The 17,428-nt window shown below is 35.2% G+C and overlaps 1 protein-coding gene across 1 annotated transcript in view; it reads right to left on the bottom strand.

Moving 5' to 3' along the window:
* Nucleotides 1-295: 295 nt before the first annotated feature.
* The window catches only part of LOC108681962, a 31,631-nt gene continuing 14,498 nt past the window's right edge, over nucleotides 296-17,428 (bottom strand). The window contains exons 4-16 of the mRNA XM_018171045.2: nucleotides 17,252-17,404; nucleotides 16,346-16,399; nucleotides 15,275-15,403; nucleotides 13,975-14,115; nucleotides 11,968-12,096; nucleotides 10,756-10,943; nucleotides 8,591-8,699; nucleotides 6,736-6,963; nucleotides 5,641-5,867; nucleotides 3,580-3,834; nucleotides 3,123-3,235; nucleotides 2,646-2,748; nucleotides 296-1,034 (exon numbers count right to left, since the gene is read on the bottom strand). Coding sequence (XP_018026534.2) covers nucleotides 912-1,034; nucleotides 2,646-2,748; nucleotides 3,123-3,235; nucleotides 3,580-3,834; nucleotides 5,641-5,867; nucleotides 6,736-6,963; nucleotides 8,591-8,699; nucleotides 10,756-10,943; nucleotides 11,968-12,096; nucleotides 13,975-14,115; nucleotides 15,275-15,403; nucleotides 16,346-16,399; nucleotides 17,252-17,404 — 1,952 coding nt within the window. The 3' untranslated portion in view covers nucleotides 296-911. The remainder of the gene's footprint in view (nucleotides 1,035-2,645; nucleotides 2,749-3,122; nucleotides 3,236-3,579; nucleotides 3,835-5,640; nucleotides 5,868-6,735; nucleotides 6,964-8,590; nucleotides 8,700-10,755; nucleotides 10,944-11,967; nucleotides 12,097-13,974; nucleotides 14,116-15,274; nucleotides 15,404-16,345; nucleotides 16,400-17,251; nucleotides 17,405-17,428) is intronic.

Genomic DNA, 17,428 nt, shown 5'->3' with positions numbered 1-17,428 from the left:
GATTTCCATTAATACGTCACTGATTGTTGAAAATTATCAGAAAATTCAAGAAGTCAGGACTGGAGAAAAACGCTTAGAATTTTGGCAACGAAGTGTGACACTAAAAATTGCAAAAAATCGCAAATAACTCATACGAAAACTCACAACTGTAAAAAGTTATGCCATTTTTTCTCAGATTAGAACATAATAAGCACAACAAATTATTTTGGACTTTACACAGCATCATTTTTTATAGTGCAAAAATGATTGTCTTCTGCAAAAATAAGCACAATTATTTTTTTCTATATTTCGATGAAAAATTCAGAATAATACTATAATATAATATTATTGAAAAATATCCGTTTATTGATACTTTTGTAAGTCAGTATCGACGATTGTTAAATGAATTAATTAACTAATTAACGGTCGCTGTTATTTAACGTTCAAATATGGAAAGTCCTTGAGGTCCTCTGCCGGCTAATTTTTAGGGATGTGTGCCGAAAAATATATTCAAATTTGTGAAGCACTCGCACGGCTTCCGAAAAAGCCTTCCAGTTCACAAAGAAATTGTTGACAGTCTGTCGCATTTGAGTTTTTACAATTTTCAAAATATACATGCGCACTTATACACTTCTGCGGTTATCTGTAATATCTTCACACTAAAATCGATTAATTTAATCTCTAATATCGAAACTTGATTAGTAAACGGGTACTATTAATTGACACAACGGAGTCTCAACCATATTATAATAAGTCATAGTCGAATTATCGTCTGTCAGCGACCCTGATTTCAATTTTTGGGTTCAACATACAGTCTTATCTGAAAATGTTGCAAAATTCCTAACACTACTACTTTACTGCAGCTATGAACAATAATGATATTGTTTATACATACGTGCCACATTCATTACTTAATTCGATTATGCAAAACGCTACCCTAAGCCTAGCAAAGATGGCACTCGGCCTCTGGCCCTCGTCGGAGAAGGTCCTTGCTTGTGCTCCGCGTATTTGATTGGGTAGCTTAACTGGTTGCCCGCATCCCATGAGTAAAGTTCCTGTGAATAAGAAATAAACTAATATTTATTCATAACATTAAAAATTATTATTTATTGTTTACGTGACGAAATTAGGCTTAAATCAACTAAGTTGCAATAACTGTGGAAAATAATGACAATCATTTTATAATGGTATGAATATATTTCCATAAATGAGAATAATCATTCAGTTTTAATCGATTAATTCGATTTATTTGCTTCTAAAATTATCAAGTGGAAAACAATAGACCTTAGTAAATATGAACTTCTAGCACGAGTTAAATTGATTACACTAAATCAGCGAAATCTCATTGGAATGTATTAATTTTTTGTAATTTTTTACAATCTTGTATCTAGCACTGCAATAAAAAATTATTAACACTAGCCTTACAATTGTATAAAGTATTAATTTTAATAGTTCCCAGGTTGCATGGTAAAAAAGCGGAAATATTTAAATATAATGTAATAAATATTTCACAAAAAATGCCTTTGTCCCCGTAACATGGACGATGACATCTAATTAAAGTACATGTCTATTCTGGTCACACAGCGGTCAGATTCTCACATTTACGTACATTATCTGAGAATTTGTTTTCGGAATTAATGACTTTAAACGCGACGTTGCAGCCAGGCAGTAACCAGTAAATTATTAATAATAATAAGAACTATTATTAAGTAATACTCAAAAGATTTATACCCCTTACAGTTACGCCCAATAGCAAACAAAACATATGTACGAAATACTTGACATAAAACCTCGTCAAGCAAAGAGATAAAGTATTTATATTCGTTAATGGATGAAGATCCTACATAATTATTCTATCTACAAAACTTCTTTTCAATATTATTGACTTCAAATCATTCAAATTAATTTAACCTCCATACCTTTTCCCTTCATTTTAGCACTGGATCTTTTTTCTTTACTACGTACATCAACCCTTTTTCATTTCAACTCTCGACCTCGACCTTATCTCTTCATTCCAACTCTCAGCCCTCTCATCAACTCTTATCTCTTTCCCCTCACTCCAACCCTTGACCTTTTTTCTTCCCTTTAATTCTCGATCATTTCCCTCAACCAAGTCGACAGATTTGGTTAAAGTGAACAATGAAGTTAAAAATATTTTGTCTGTTATAGAAATTAAAGGGTAGAGGCGACTAATGCCGACAAAAGAAAATGAGGTGTAATATTTATAAAATTTGATTGTTGCTCAGGAAATTGTTTAGAATTGTCAAGCGTTCATGTTTCATTTTTTTATCATGTTATTTTTTAGCTGAGCTGTATATTAAGTGATTTTCAGCGCGCATTTCATCGTAACTACAATGTAAGTGAACACCGTTGATTTTCAAAGAATTCAGGTCGACTTTAATTATATTCACTAAAACTCCTTGAAAAATTCCAGCAAGTCACGTTAAATCAGATTTGTAATGCAGGTCACGGGAACAAATTCTGTATTTAGATTTTTGGCACCCAATAAAAATTATTTTTTTTTTATATTATTAGAATTCTAAGTTAGACAGCCGGTAGAAGGGAATTCAGTCACAGGAGAGGAGTTCACGGATAAAACTAACATTTTGACTTATCAAGCGAATAACTTTAACATATATAACTATTAAAATAATTTTAGCACCAACCTTGGTGAGGGGGTTGTAGCTGAGCATGGTGGTGTGCTGGAATGGGTTAGTGAAGGCGATGTCAACCTCAATTAAAGTCTGTGTGAACAAATCGAACGCAAGCCTGCAATGAAAAAAGAAAAAAACCTTTTATGAAATTAACCGTTTTGACTGCAGGAAAATAATCATTACTTATCATAAAATATTTCATTTATGGCCGTAGATCATAATGCACATATGTATAAATTTGGAAATTTATGGCTTCTTACGCAGGTACGAAAAAGGGATTCTAATGAGGTTATTAGAATACAGTACATACTGTATTATGTATTAGAGGCTATTACATTATTTAATATACTACATAACATAGGTTTTTAGAATATTGTATATATTAAATAATATAGCTTATTATAATATAATTTATGATTCACAGTTATGTTTACTAAAATTTGGTATATTTTCTCGAATATAAGGCCTTATGATATTGTAATACGTCACCTTATTTTAGTCTCCCTCTCGGAAGCGCTGTCGATGCCGTACAGGACGCCGCACGTGACGAACATTTCGCCGAACTTGTGGTGGTTCAGGGAAATGTTCCAGCTGTACTCGATCTGTGGGAACAGCAATAGAGAACAGCCTTCATATGAGTAATAATTGAGAAAACAAGTTACATTACAATTCAAGTATGAATTTCATGTTTTTTACTTACATTGTGTTCACCAATCGATATTTTTAACAATATTTACGTGCAATCAATTAAGCTACTTAAATATCCAAGCTTGATTTAACAAATGATACTCGTTATGTATCACTAAATCATCTACAGTTCAGTGCAAGTACTCATAATCTACAATTATTATAAAAAACAATGGCTAAGCAAATAAAATGAAATAAAATTTGAAGAATTTCCTCAGTTTTTTCCTCTCTCTCATGGAAGAGAGAGGATAAAATTTACCTTTAGTGTCCTGGGGTGTATTTTGGCGACAATAGTGTTGTTGTTAAGGCCATATACGGCCCACAGACCGTTCTCATCAGCACTCAGGTCCAGGTTATCTTTGCTGTGTGAGTAAAGGAAATGGTTGGAGTTGGCGGAGAGTTGTGGCAACTCTAACTTCATGGCAACGCCCGACTGCAGCTCGTAGCGCACCAAGTTGGACGAGTTGCGTTGGTGGTAGAAAAAAGTTTGGTTGTAGACCACGTGGGAACTGCCCTGAAAACCAACAAATGAGCAGCGTTAGTCACGGCCAGGAAATGAAGGAGCTGAGCGGATGTTGCAGTAACATGGCAATGTTGTGCGTTCAACGTAAAATCAACGCGATGATGTTGTGCTTTCAGCGTAAAATCAACGTGATGTTGTTGTGCTTTCAACGTAAAATCAACGTGATGTTGTTGTGTTTTCAACGTAAAATCAACGTGATGTTGTTGTGCTTCCAACGTAAAATCAACGTGATGTTGTTGTGCTTTCAACGTAAAATCAACGTGATGTTGTTGTGCTTTCAACTTAAAGTCAACGTGTCTTCGACAGGTACGTTAAAGCGACGTTTGATAGCAATGAAACTGCACGACGTGAAGTGAAAGACGTCGATATGAAGAGGAAAATTCAGAAGCTCTATATAATTATTTACGCTTTTAAATTGCAGGAAAAAATAAGCCAACCCCTTAGGATCAAATTTTAATTGAATAAAATTAAAATTTAGTAAATTTTCAGAACACTTTTTCTGCATTAGACTTCAAATTTATGTTAACATAGAAGGGGAATTAAGATATTTAAAATTTGCAAGTCTCGGTGTAATAAAAGCGAATGGCTCCACTACAAGAAGCTGAAAACGAAACCTCGTCAAGTAAATAAAAAGCATAAAAAAATGCTCAATTTAACGACAATTTTTCTTTTATCCCGGTCATGTTTTAAAAAAGTTCATTATTAACAGATCTTTTTGTTCTACTCTAATGATGTACCAAGTATTGCTCAACAGGTCTAAATATTTCAGATTTATATATTTATTTTATATTCACTTGATACCATTATAAAATATGTGATATCCAAGCGGCCCTAATTCAATTAATAAATAAACAATAAAATTAGCGCATAAATTTGTAGCGCGATTGATTGAATATTTTTGCTTAATTGGAAATTTTATCGCAATTAAAATCCATGATTTTTCTGGTTTGCCAATTGACGCTTGACACGTGCTGCTGTAAGCTCAGCCAAGTTACATGAAATAACAAGTGACATTGAAATAGTATTTTATTGAATATTTTTTCATTATGCATTAAGGTTTTTGGTTGATGTAATTGATTATTTAACGAGATATTTGCCTGAAATCATAATTGATTATTTGACAAGTGAATTGCGATTGCATTTTTTGAGGCTTTCCTCGGCATTATTATTTATTAGTATTATTTCATATGAGCTGGAGGCCATATTCGGACATATGAGTGAACGGAAATATATGAGTGATTCAAAAATATTATTGAATTGAAAATTATATACGCAACAACATGAATAATTGGATGAGTACACATTTAAAGGCCGGCAATTGTTTGTGAATATATTTCCATTTTAAATATTTAATGCATACTTGTGAAAAAATAGGATATTATTTGATTCGTTACTGTAACAATAACAAGCCGTAAATTAATAACCGGAAGAGAAAGCTCGTACGAAGAAATAATATAATAATAATACTTTTAATTCTATACATAGAACTTTCCACTCCGCCTAGGTGATTTATGCACTGTGACCTGATATAAATTAATCGTATTAATACGCACCAAAATAGAACTCACCGTGAAGTGGTAGGGCAGCGTGTGGTTCTTTTGGTACAAGTTCATCCTGAAGTTGTCTCCAGAACTCACCGTGAAGTGGTAGGGCAGCGTGTGATTCTCTCCGTGAAGTGGTAAGGCAGCGTGTGGTTCTCACCGTGAAGTGGTAAGGCAGCGTGTGGTTCTCTCCGTGAAGTGGTAAGGCAGCGTGTGGTTCTCACCGTGAAGTGGTAAGGCAGCGTGTGGTTCTCACCGTGAAGTGGTAGGGCAGCGTGTGGTTCTTGTGGTACAAGTTCATCCTGAAGTTATCCTTATCAGTAAACTCGAGAAGGCTGGCGGGGTGGGCGGGGTCGGTGGTGTAGAAGCGAGGTGTGTTCTGGGACGAAGGGTCGGCCGCCCAGGCCTCCTGCATCCACGCACCGTGGGACGCGTTCGTGTGGCGGTGGAATACGGGCTTGCCTACGGCTGACACTTGGCATTCTGGGGGAAAATATTGTTAAATTAAAGTAAGTAAATAATTTATTTAATGTTAATGGTAAGCCTTATTAATTTAAAGTAAGTAAATAATATATTTTATTGTTAATAGTAAGTCCTAATAGTAAGTCTTAATAGAAAGTCTGAATAGTAAGTCTTTATAGTAAGTCTTAAAAAGTCTTCTTAATAGCAAGTCTTTTAATGTTAAAGTAGGTCTAAATAAAGATTTAGTAATTTGTTGTTGGTGAAAATATTCAATATCGATGCCAGATCTTGTGAAAAGCCTGTAGACTAAGTACTTTTTGCCATTCGTTAGACCAAAATAAAGTTTATTGTTTGGAACCTTTTAGGCATCCTATTTTAATTTATTGACAGCTGATAAAAATTTCGGGTAAAGTTTCACCATGACTTCTGATTTGTTAAATTCATATTCGCAAACAGGCATAAATATATTTTTAAATTCAAAAAGAAAAAAAAATGACAAGGAAATTCGCTATGACATAATCGAAACAGATTCTGAGACCAGTTCCGCCATAAACAATTTGAAGTCCTAATTTTGGATGTAAACAGATGGCAAAAATTTCAGATTTATCCCCATTTCGACTACTGTTTTGAAATCTTTCTTAGATGCAGGTAAGCATCCTGATTTCAAAGAATTTAAAGGGACTAGTTGTATAGATACTTGCATCATATTTTAATTTAATAACAGACTACGAAAATTATAGATAAAGTCTCACCTTGGCTCCTGTTTTGAAATCATTCATAGATGCAGATAAGCATCCTTTTTTCAAGAATTTATAAGGACTAGCTGTATAGATACTTGCATCATATTTTAATTTCATAGCAGACTACGAAATAACAAATAAAGCCTCACCTTGGCTCCTGTTCTGGAATCCTTCGTAGGTGCGCCCAGCGAACTGGCCGATGTCGAGGCATTGCTGTTGGCCCCCAGCCTGGCCCGATGGGGCCCTGGGGCACGTGGGGCACACGGTGGGGGGTGGGCACAGGTCGTTGAAAAGCTCCGAGTATTCCGGCGGGTCGGGTCCGTAAGTGATGCCAGATGTGGTCCCTGGGGCCAACACGTGATTCCGGGACCCTATTTCTGTAGGACGGATAGGAAGGAATAATGCAGGTTAGGGTTGCCAGATGTAGTAAAAACGGTCAAGTTCGTGGAAAAAAGGCCAAAAAGGCATTTAATTCAATATATACTAGTAGATTTAAAGCTTCCTGTGTAAAAATTTCATTTTCATTTTTTTTCGCACATCTATAATCTAATACTTACGTACCGCCATCATAAATTTTAAGCCGGCCTACGCAACTGAAAAAAACTAAATCGCGGTATTTGTCCGGAAAAAAGACCATCTGGCAACTCTGTTGCAGGTGGACCTACGAGCAGTTGGGACCCTACGTGCAGTTGGAACCTCACGTGCAATCTTGATCCTACGTGTAACAGACACCCTACGTGCAACCCGGATCCTAAGTGCAACCAGGGATCCGGGTCCAGTAACCTACGTGTAGCTGGAAGCACATTTTTATGTCCATGATGAAGGCAGGACCAACAAATGCACTTAGGTTTTTATGATTGCAATCGCTTTAAATATTTTAATCGTTGAAAATATTTACATCATTAGACCCTTTTGATTAACGACAATAATGAGTGGTAATGATTTCCTCGATTATTTTCAATAATTGCATCAGAAAGATACAACAATTGTGTATCTTGTGTTATCTTGACCTATCAATAAACTAATGTAAATTAAAGCTAGATTGTTTTTATTGCGATTTCGTAGCTTCATTTATCCTGTAACTAAGGCAATAATGTTTTAATGAGCATAAAACCTCAATTATCATTATTATCTCCAGTAATATGGATCCCCTAAATCATATCAATTCGATCGCAGATTAGGCTAATTAATGACATTTATTTTCTATTTGCATTCATTGGGCAGCGTCGACGTGATACACTGAAAGAAACGGGCGAGAGTTTGTCCAAATATTGACTCACTTTCTACCCGCAAAAAAAGTATCACAATTTGGATGATATGACCTACCAATTTCCTGAGTTTAATAACGGCACTGCGTGTCGATGCTTGACAATAAACTATAATTTAATTAATTGGAGTGAATGCAGTCATCAAAATATAATTAACGTAGCACTTGCTCATGAATGAATGAAAAATGCTGTGATATGAATAGTAACTTACCTTTATTTTTTAGCTTAAGTTTTGACATTTTAACTCAAGTTTCAACGTTTACAATTCTGTTTTAACTATTTTACTTAGATTTTGACTATTTTACCTAAATTTTAGCGATTTTATTCAAATTTTACCTTTTCAACTCACCTTTTAACTTCCTAACTTAAGTTTTAAAATATTAACTTAAAATTTAATAACCTGAAGCATAACTACATGATGAATAATTTAGGGTGACGAAAGGGAGTACTAAATAATTCGTGAATGAAAAACTTAGTATTACAACAGTGTGGTGCTACGAATGATAAAAGCAAATTACTATATAAATCATTATTAGTATAAATTTTTAGGGAACAGATAAGCAACGGACGATGCACTGCAGGATAGACCGTAAATGCCGACAAGGCTCTGCGTGATGGATAAAGTATATAATTATTGCTCGTATTATAAGATATATATATTAGGAGCTGTATTATGAAATATATATATTTTATGACTTTGGAAAAATAAAAATATACAATACACTGAAGGACAGACCGTAGATGCTGACAAGGCCACGCGTGATGGCCAGAGAGTTCCTGGCGATGCAGTGATAGTCGCCGAAGTCTGAAGGCTGAAGGTCCGTCACTATCAGCGTCATCAGGCCCTGAAAATGGTAAAAATATAATGTTTTAATTGTGCATCCTACTGAATTTCAGTATGATTAATGATAATGAGTAACAATGATTTTGCTAATTGATAATATTAGCGGGTAAATTAAATAAACAATAAAGCAATAAGATTCGAGGAGTGAGAAAATCTTGACATGTCTGAAAATGTAACGTCTTTTTTGCCCGTTCAACCAAATTCATTTAATAAATACATTCAGGATTGAATAGAACAATAATAATAAATTTGAAGCTGATATAAATGACATAGGTAGCGTGAAAATATTACGCTATATTGCCCATTTATTCTATCCAATAAATAAAATTACGAATAGGCTGTATAAAAAACAAGTATGAATGAAAATATCTAAAAATAATTTCTTCACATTTTTTATTGCCATAAGCTATTTTGCCAGGAGAATTTATGGCGTACAGGATATGATGCATGAAGAAAATTCTTCTTTGTTACATACAGTATCAATTTTGATGTTAATGTCTTAGATGTTTTTTTTCGGGCTGATCTCCAATCAACCAATATTTTATTCTAGGAAATTTAACAATGCGTAAATTATAAATTTTTTCTCATATATGTTATAATTGTCAATAACACAATTTTTACTTCTCTGAATACTCGAAGCTGCGACACGCAAAAAATGTATAGTTATCAGAATACTAGTAATTAATGCCTCATTTTGTTCACGTACTCAATAGTAATGAATAATCATTGTTTATTTCAATACTAATTCTTCTTTCAATTTTTTTGTCAAAGGCTGAAAAAATATGGCTTCAATTAGCATCAATATTGATGAATTTTGGTTCCTATTTATTTCCCAAGCCCCTTTCCATTTGGTATTAATTATTACGGGTAGCTTCTACTTCATCATCATTTTGTAAACGCCTTGAAAATGTTACAAATTATTAGTGAAATATATTAATTTATTGTTAGAAATTAATTTATTAAATACGTGAAAAACTAAAAATTTATTTACATATTGCCACAAATTAATCAGGATTAAGCTATTATGTCACACCCTTTTTCTACACTGAAAAGGAAATGTAGTGTTTAAACACGGAGTAAAATTTGAGTTGCAATTTGCATTACTTTCTCATTACATATGCAACTTTTAACTTCAGCTGAAAATATTTTGAATAAAATTGTAAGAAATTGTCGGAAAAAAAATCCGGAAAATGTTTTGCATTTGACGGAGGAGAACAACGAGGCAAGACGCGTCGCTGATGGCCGCCTAATACCTGGTATAATGGAGGTGATATTCTTCCATTATCAGCCTTCGCTGTCCATTAGAGACAACAACCTCCATTGATGCAAAAAATATACACTCGGAAAAATAGATGGATTATATTGTTCAAGTAGTGACACACTTTTTTACCCACAGCATGAGCAGAGAGAGGACAGAAATACCCTTTTGCCGGACCAAGTACTGATGACTCACAGAAGCGCAAAACGTGCATCGCGATTTGAACAACGTCTTTTATTTATTTGATTACAATTATCAACAACCGGGTTGCTAGACTGAATAATACAGATTAACTTATAAATTGTATGATACGATAATAACAGAAATGAACTAAAAAAAATATTGAGACACATACAAATAATTGAAAATGGAATTAAAGATGAATTTTAATGAATAATGGCAAGAAAATATACGTAATCTCAAAACGATCAATTTTTAAACGATATTTTTCACTGTGAGAATCAAAAGCCTGAGACGGCGGTGCAAGTTATTAGCTTTGTTAATTGTTAAGTGCCCGCCACTCGTCGCGCCTCACCCGCCACTCTCCACGTTTCACCGCCACTAATTTCCTCCCAACAGCCACTCTCCACATTTCTCCGCCACTCGTTCGGTCTCACCCGCCAATTGTTCGGTTTCATTCGTCATTCGTCCCCTATCAAAGGCCACTCGTCTCCTCACCCGCCACCCTTCCCTTCTCACCCGCCACTCGCCCCCTCACCCGGTACTCGCCCCCCTTCACCCGCCACTCGCTCCACTCACCCGCCACTCGCGCCCCTCACCCGCCACTCGCCCCCCTCACCCGCCACTCGACGTGTCGGTCGGGCTCGTATCTCACGACGATCCTGTCGGTGGTCTCGACGGCTCGCCCGAGCCTGTCCTCCCAGTGCGTCTCGGCGAGCGGGTGCGCCTCCACGAGACACTCGAGCCGCGCCGACGAGCCGTTGTGGCTCCCCACCTTCCACTCCTTCACCTTCAGGTACGGCTCGACTGGGGCGTGATATGCAGGATATATATTTAGTTGTGTATATTATTTTAATATAATATATAGTATAGTTGTGTATATTATATGAATATAATAATATAGTATAGTTGTGTATATTATAATAATAAAATAATATAGTATAGTTGTGTATATTATATTAGTATAACACTATATATTTAGTATAGTTATTTACATTATATTAGTATAGTATTATGTATTGAGGATAGTTATGTATATCATATTGGTATAATACTTATATATTTTGGATAGTTATGCATATCATATTAGTATAATATTTATATATTTAGGATTGTTATGTATAATATATTAGCATAATACTATATATTTACTATAGTTGTGTATATTATATTAGTATAATACTATGTATTTAGGATAGTTATGTATATTATGTTATATAACACTATATATTTCGTATAGTTAAGTATATTACATTAGTATAATACTGTATATTAAGGATAGTTATGTATATTATATTAGTATAATACTGTATATTTAGGATAGTTATGTAGGTATATTATATTAGTATAATATTGTATATTTTGTATAGCTATGCATATTATATTAGTGTAATACTATATGTTTAGGATTGTTATGTATATTATATTAATATAACACTATACATTTAATATAGTTATGCATATTATATTAATATAACACTATGTATTTAGTATATTTATGTATATTATATTAGAATAATACTATATGTTTAGTATAGTAAGTTAGATATCAACCTATCTAAATATTCAAATTATGTGGGGGTGGTGTAATGTCTAGTTTTGATAAAATATATAGTCATATATTGATAGCAATTATTTATGATTAATGGATGAATCATTGGACGTTTGGTAATAAGTGCTTGAAAAGTTACCGATCATATATAGCGCGCTGAGGGCTTGTTGTTCAGTATTATGAAGATCATTTCTAATAACCTTGTTGACTGATATATAACCCCTTGATTCATCACTCTAATTTCAAAAGTAGGCAATATTATCTATAATTTCTACTCACACTGAACGAGTAGGTGATAAGTTCTGTAGGCATCCGGTGGGACTCCATTGAAGGCCTCGCAGCGATAGCGTCCCGCGTGGTCACGTCTCACGTGAGTCAAGTTCATCACTGAACCTTCCACTGACGCATCTGTGCAATGTGAGTAAAGTCGTGGTGGATAAATAGGGTTATAAAGCGAGAATACGGGTTATAAATAAATTTTCAAATAATTCAAATTTGAGAGATAGAATTATATAAAAACTTTTATTAAAATTATTGATGAAATGCGTACAGTAAATGAACGATCCGTTAGGGTACACGAAATCTATTCAAACTTTGATTGATATTATTGATGTAATGCGTTCTACAAATGGACGATTCTTTAGAGTATTTGAACTTTACAATATACAATATATTTTAACTTTATAACTTTATATGATTGATTTTATTGATGAGATGTAAACTACACATATTAGATTCTTTAAAGTACATGAATTATATTTATACTTAGATGTTATTAGTTAAATGCGCACTACAGATAGACAATTTTTTATAGTATTTAAAGTTTATTCAAATTCTGCTCACTTTCATTAATGAATTGTGGTAAAGAAAGAGTTTAAAACTTTTGAAAGCTCTGGTGCATTGGTGCTTTACAGAAAGAATTCTTGAAGTGATAAAATGACATCAAGTTATTTGAAATAATTGCAGTCGATTACGCACTCGAGGAAATTAAAATAAATAATGGATCCCACACGTGCCATTTTGAGCAGAATCCCTGCTATTTTTTCATCTGTAATGTATAATATTTTACCTGGAGTTGCTGCCTGTCAATTTTACTGAATTGTTGAGGGTAATTTCGCGTCACAGAAATAGTCCAATTAGCATTAATTGAAGCGCCTAATTGCAGGGCAAGCTAAATATTGCAAAGAATGTGAGTTTTTGAGATAGGTAGGGCTCGGTACAAATTTAATGAGAATGAAATTAAAAACTAAATAGTTGCTTCGCTTATAAAACAGACACGCGTGAGAAACTTTTTGTTAGGACGAGGTAACGCAACCTTCGTGTATAGATTAAATAGATGTAATTTATAATATATATACATATATTACATCTATATTATACATATTACATTACATCCATTACATCTATTATAATAAATAGATGTAATTTATTTACTCGCAACAAAACATTTTTCGTGGAAGCACGGTATTGAAATTGTTACCTGCTCAGTGCAAACAACATTATTTAACTTCTTGTGACACTAAAGAAAGAAGAAAGTAAAATGTAGTAAAAAAAGAAAAGTTTCAATTGTGTGACAATTTCACCTTTGTTGGATAAAAGCAGCGAAAAACTAATTTGCTTATATTTTTCATTTACTAAAGGAAATGAAATAAGTCCATTACATGCTAGAGAGTTGAGTGGTAGATCAATAACTAATGCAAGAGGATACTAAGAAGAATGTATGAATTATGTCGAGTTCAACACGGCCAAACTTCTTTAAAGGAATGCAATAAACCATATAATCACTAATTCTTGTACAAGCCAGGATCTTCTAAAAAAGTTTCCATAATCTTGCAGTAAAATTTGTAATTTAACAAATTAGAAGAAAATTACAAATTGTTTACACTCCAATTCCCCACCAACAAACCACCACCACAGTTCCTCACATTTCCACCACCCTGTCGGGACGGTCCCACCAACCCAGATCCCTACCTTTCCACCGCCTTGTCGGGACGGTCCCGCCGACCCAGATCCCTACCTTTCCACCACCCTGTCGGGACGGTCCCACCAACCCAGATCCCTACCTTTCCATCGCCCTGTCGGGATGGCCCCGCCAACCCAGATCCCCACCTTTCCACCGCCCTGTCGGGACGTTCCCGCCAACCCAGATCCCTACCTTTCCACCGCCCTGTCGGGACGTTCCCGCCAACCCAGATCCCTACCTTTCCACCTGGGACGTTCCCGCCAACCCAGATCCCTACCTTTCCATCGCCCTGTCGGGATGGCCCCGCCAACCCAGATCCCCACCTTTCCACCGCCCTGTCGGGATGGCCCCGCCATCCTCCCGCCGCCACACCACCTTGGGTGGCGGGTGGCCGGCGGCGGTGCAGCGCAGACGCACGTGGTCGCCCTCGCGCACCACCGCCGGGTCGTCGGCGCGGCTGTAGCCTGCGCGAAAAAAAATACAATTCTTTTAGCCACTATTAATTTTTTTTGGTTCTCATTTAAGATTTTATTTGAATCAAGGGACTATATAAATTTTCCCAGAAGTGAAGATATGATAGAAAAATATAGCAATCACAGTCATAAGCCTCTGGAATGGCGCTAGCACCGTAGCACGTATTTATTTTTCTGTATTTTTATGTTTATTATCATTTGTATAGTTATTTTTATTTTTATTATCATTTGGATAATTATTTCCATTATTATTTTTATGTTTATTATAATTTGTATAATTATTTTTATTTTCATTTTATTATCATTTGTATAATTATTTACATTATTATTTTTGTTTATTATCATTTGTATAGTTATTTTCATTATTATTGGTGGCATGATAGGAAGAAGTCAAGTGATGAACCAGCGCCGTCATGGAAGAGCAGCGGAAATGAGGCGAAGAGCGCCATCTACATTTGGGTGGCATGACATGGTATATTGTGGCATGATATGATGTAAAACAAGGCACGACATGGTATGATGTGGCATGACTTGTAAAACGAGGCATGATAGGATATATTGTGGAAATGACAAGATATAATGTGGCATCACATGTTTTAAAGTGACATGAGATTGAATAATGTAGCATGACATGGTAAAATGTGGCATGATATGGCATAATGTATGACCTGATATAGAGGGTGGCGTGATCTGGTATAGAGGGCGGTATGACCTGGTATAGAGGGCGGTATGACCTGATATAGAGGGTGGTATGACCTGGCATAGAGGGCGGTATGACCTGGTATAGAGGGGCATGACCTGGTATAGAGGGAGGTATGACCTGATATAGAGGGTGGTATGACCTGCTATAGAGGGCGGTATGACCTGATATAGAGGGAGGTAAGACCTGGTATAGAGGGCGGTATGACCTTTTATAGAGGGTGGTATGACCTGGTATAGAGGGTGGTATGACCTGGTATAGAGGGCGGTATGACCTGGTATAGAGGGTGGTATGACCTGGTATAGAGGGTGGTATGACCTGGTATAGAGGGCGGTATGACCTGGTATAGAGGGTGGTATGACCTGGTGTAGAGGGTGGTATGACCTGGTATAGAGGGCGGTATGACCTGGTATAGAGGGCGGTATGACCTGGCATGGAGGGTGGTATGACCTGGTATAGAGGGTGGTATGAGCAGGTCCCGGACCGCGGTCCCGTTGACCCGCCACGTGCTGATGCCCGGGGCGCCGGGACTGCCCGGGTCCCCATCCTGTCCCCGACGTCCCCGCGGGCCGGTCATGCCTGGGACGGCAGCACACAGAACAATAATGCAGTCAAAGTCGATTATTATGTTGTATTCTTCGATAATCCAGTGATTATTGTTGAATATTGATCCATTATTATAGTTTTTATCGAATATTCAGTGAATTTCGATCAAATATTATTCATCGATTATTTACTCGATTATTTTTAGTTATTTCCAATATTATTTATTTATTGTTTATCAATTGAATGCAAATAAAAATGAAATGAAAATTGGTCTAATGCCACAAATTTTCTGCTTAAACATTTGGAAGTGATAATTATTGAAATAAGTGATGATGAAATAATTGTAGACTTTCATATTAACTTAGCTAATTTATGTGATTGATTTTAGGAAAATATTGTGAAAGTGGTTTAAATGCAAACGTTCTGTAAAATTCAGTGGGTTTACAGTAGAAATATGTGAAAAAAGGCTACAAAAATTATAATTTAAAACTTTTTATTGATTTTATAAAAATTTTATCGATTCAGATCATAATTGCAGAGAGAAGAATTGGAATATACACGATAAAGTATATCACAATTAAATCAAAATGAGCCTATAAGTTAAAAAATTGTCGTTTAAGTGACTAATTTCTTTGTCAAATTTTAGAAAGAATTTTATGAAAGTTGGTTTGATTCCCTAAACGCTTACTGGAAATTGTTTTGTTTTATCATCCACTAGAATATTGTTCATCAGAAAGTTTTTATCCTGAAAATTATGAGAGTCAATTAATTTTATAAAAAATTTTAGAAATTTGACTATGATTTTTTATATAAAACTCATGGTGCACAAAAATTTTGTCGGTGAATTATTGAAGAGAACATTTTCCATCTTAAAAATTACAAGTGGCTGCAAATTGTGTAGAATTTTTTAAAAATTTTACATGATTTCTTATATGATTAAAATAACGTAAAAATTTCAATTACAGAATTTCTTACCTGGCGGTCCAACGGGGCCGATCTCCCCAGCACTGCCTTTACTGCCTTTCATTCCTGCCCGGGATATCGCAGTAGAAAATTGTTAAATTTCGTAAAAATTATTGTATTATTTCGATGTGAATTTCATTTGATTTCATTAAAGAATTTTGCTAAGCACAGGGAAATTTTTATTGAAACACTCATTGGAAGTTGTTTACTCATACACACGATTTATGTGAGATTTAATTTAGTAAACTTTGAATTTCTTCAGGCATTATTTTCCCATATTCACGATTCATTCGAAAGTCATTTATCACTTCATACTATTTATTTATGATTTTTAAGTCCAATTTTTTGATTTCTTGGAAGTTAAATAGTCATACTTACGATTTCTTTGGTACTTATTTATCAATACTAATGAGTATTAAAAAGTTATTTGCCTTATTCCAAGCTTATTTATAAGTTCTTTACTTCTAATCCAAGATTTAGTCGAAAGCGATTTACCAAGCTTGATGGTTTTTGGGATAATTTAGGATTTGTTAATACGTACGCGTCGCCGAGCTGGAAATTCAACAGAATTAACCGATGTGACATTTTTAAAACTTCTATATATATGTGCGATAAGTTGAAGTCTACTGAATAAATATATGTACAATGAATAGAAGTGAGCTGGACCAAACAAAAGTAAGTTTGGCTGGATCTAATCAATTAAAAGTGAGCTCGGCTTGACTAAACAAAAGTGAGATCTGCTTGATCAAAAAAGTGAGCTGGACTAAAATGATATATATATAAAAAGTGAGCTGAGATGGATGAAATAAAAACGAGCGCCGCTGGACTAAATAAAAGCAAGCTCCGTTGGATTTAATGAAGTTGAGTTATGCTAAACAAAATAAATCCATAATACTGGACAAGTTTTCCAGTTCCTACCGTCTTTTCCGTCCCGCCCGTCTTTGCCAGGCATTCCGTCCAGCCCCGGCATCCCGTTCGTCCCCGGTATTCCGTCCAGGCCATTCCGTCCTGGGATTCCGTCCAGTCCAGGCTCTCCTGGCAGACCGTCCCTTCCGTCCAGACCTGGGGGACCTCCAGCCATCCAGGAATATTTAG

The sequence above is a fragment of the Hyalella azteca genome, unplaced genomic scaffold (genome assembly GCF_000764305.2).
Source record: "Hyalella azteca isolate HAZT.00-mixed unplaced genomic scaffold, Hazt_2.0.2 contig2726, whole genome shotgun sequence".
NCBI lineage: Eukaryota > Metazoa > Arthropoda > Malacostraca > Amphipoda > Hyalellidae > Hyalella > Hyalella azteca.
This window is presented reverse-complemented; position numbering and strand designations above follow the sequence as displayed.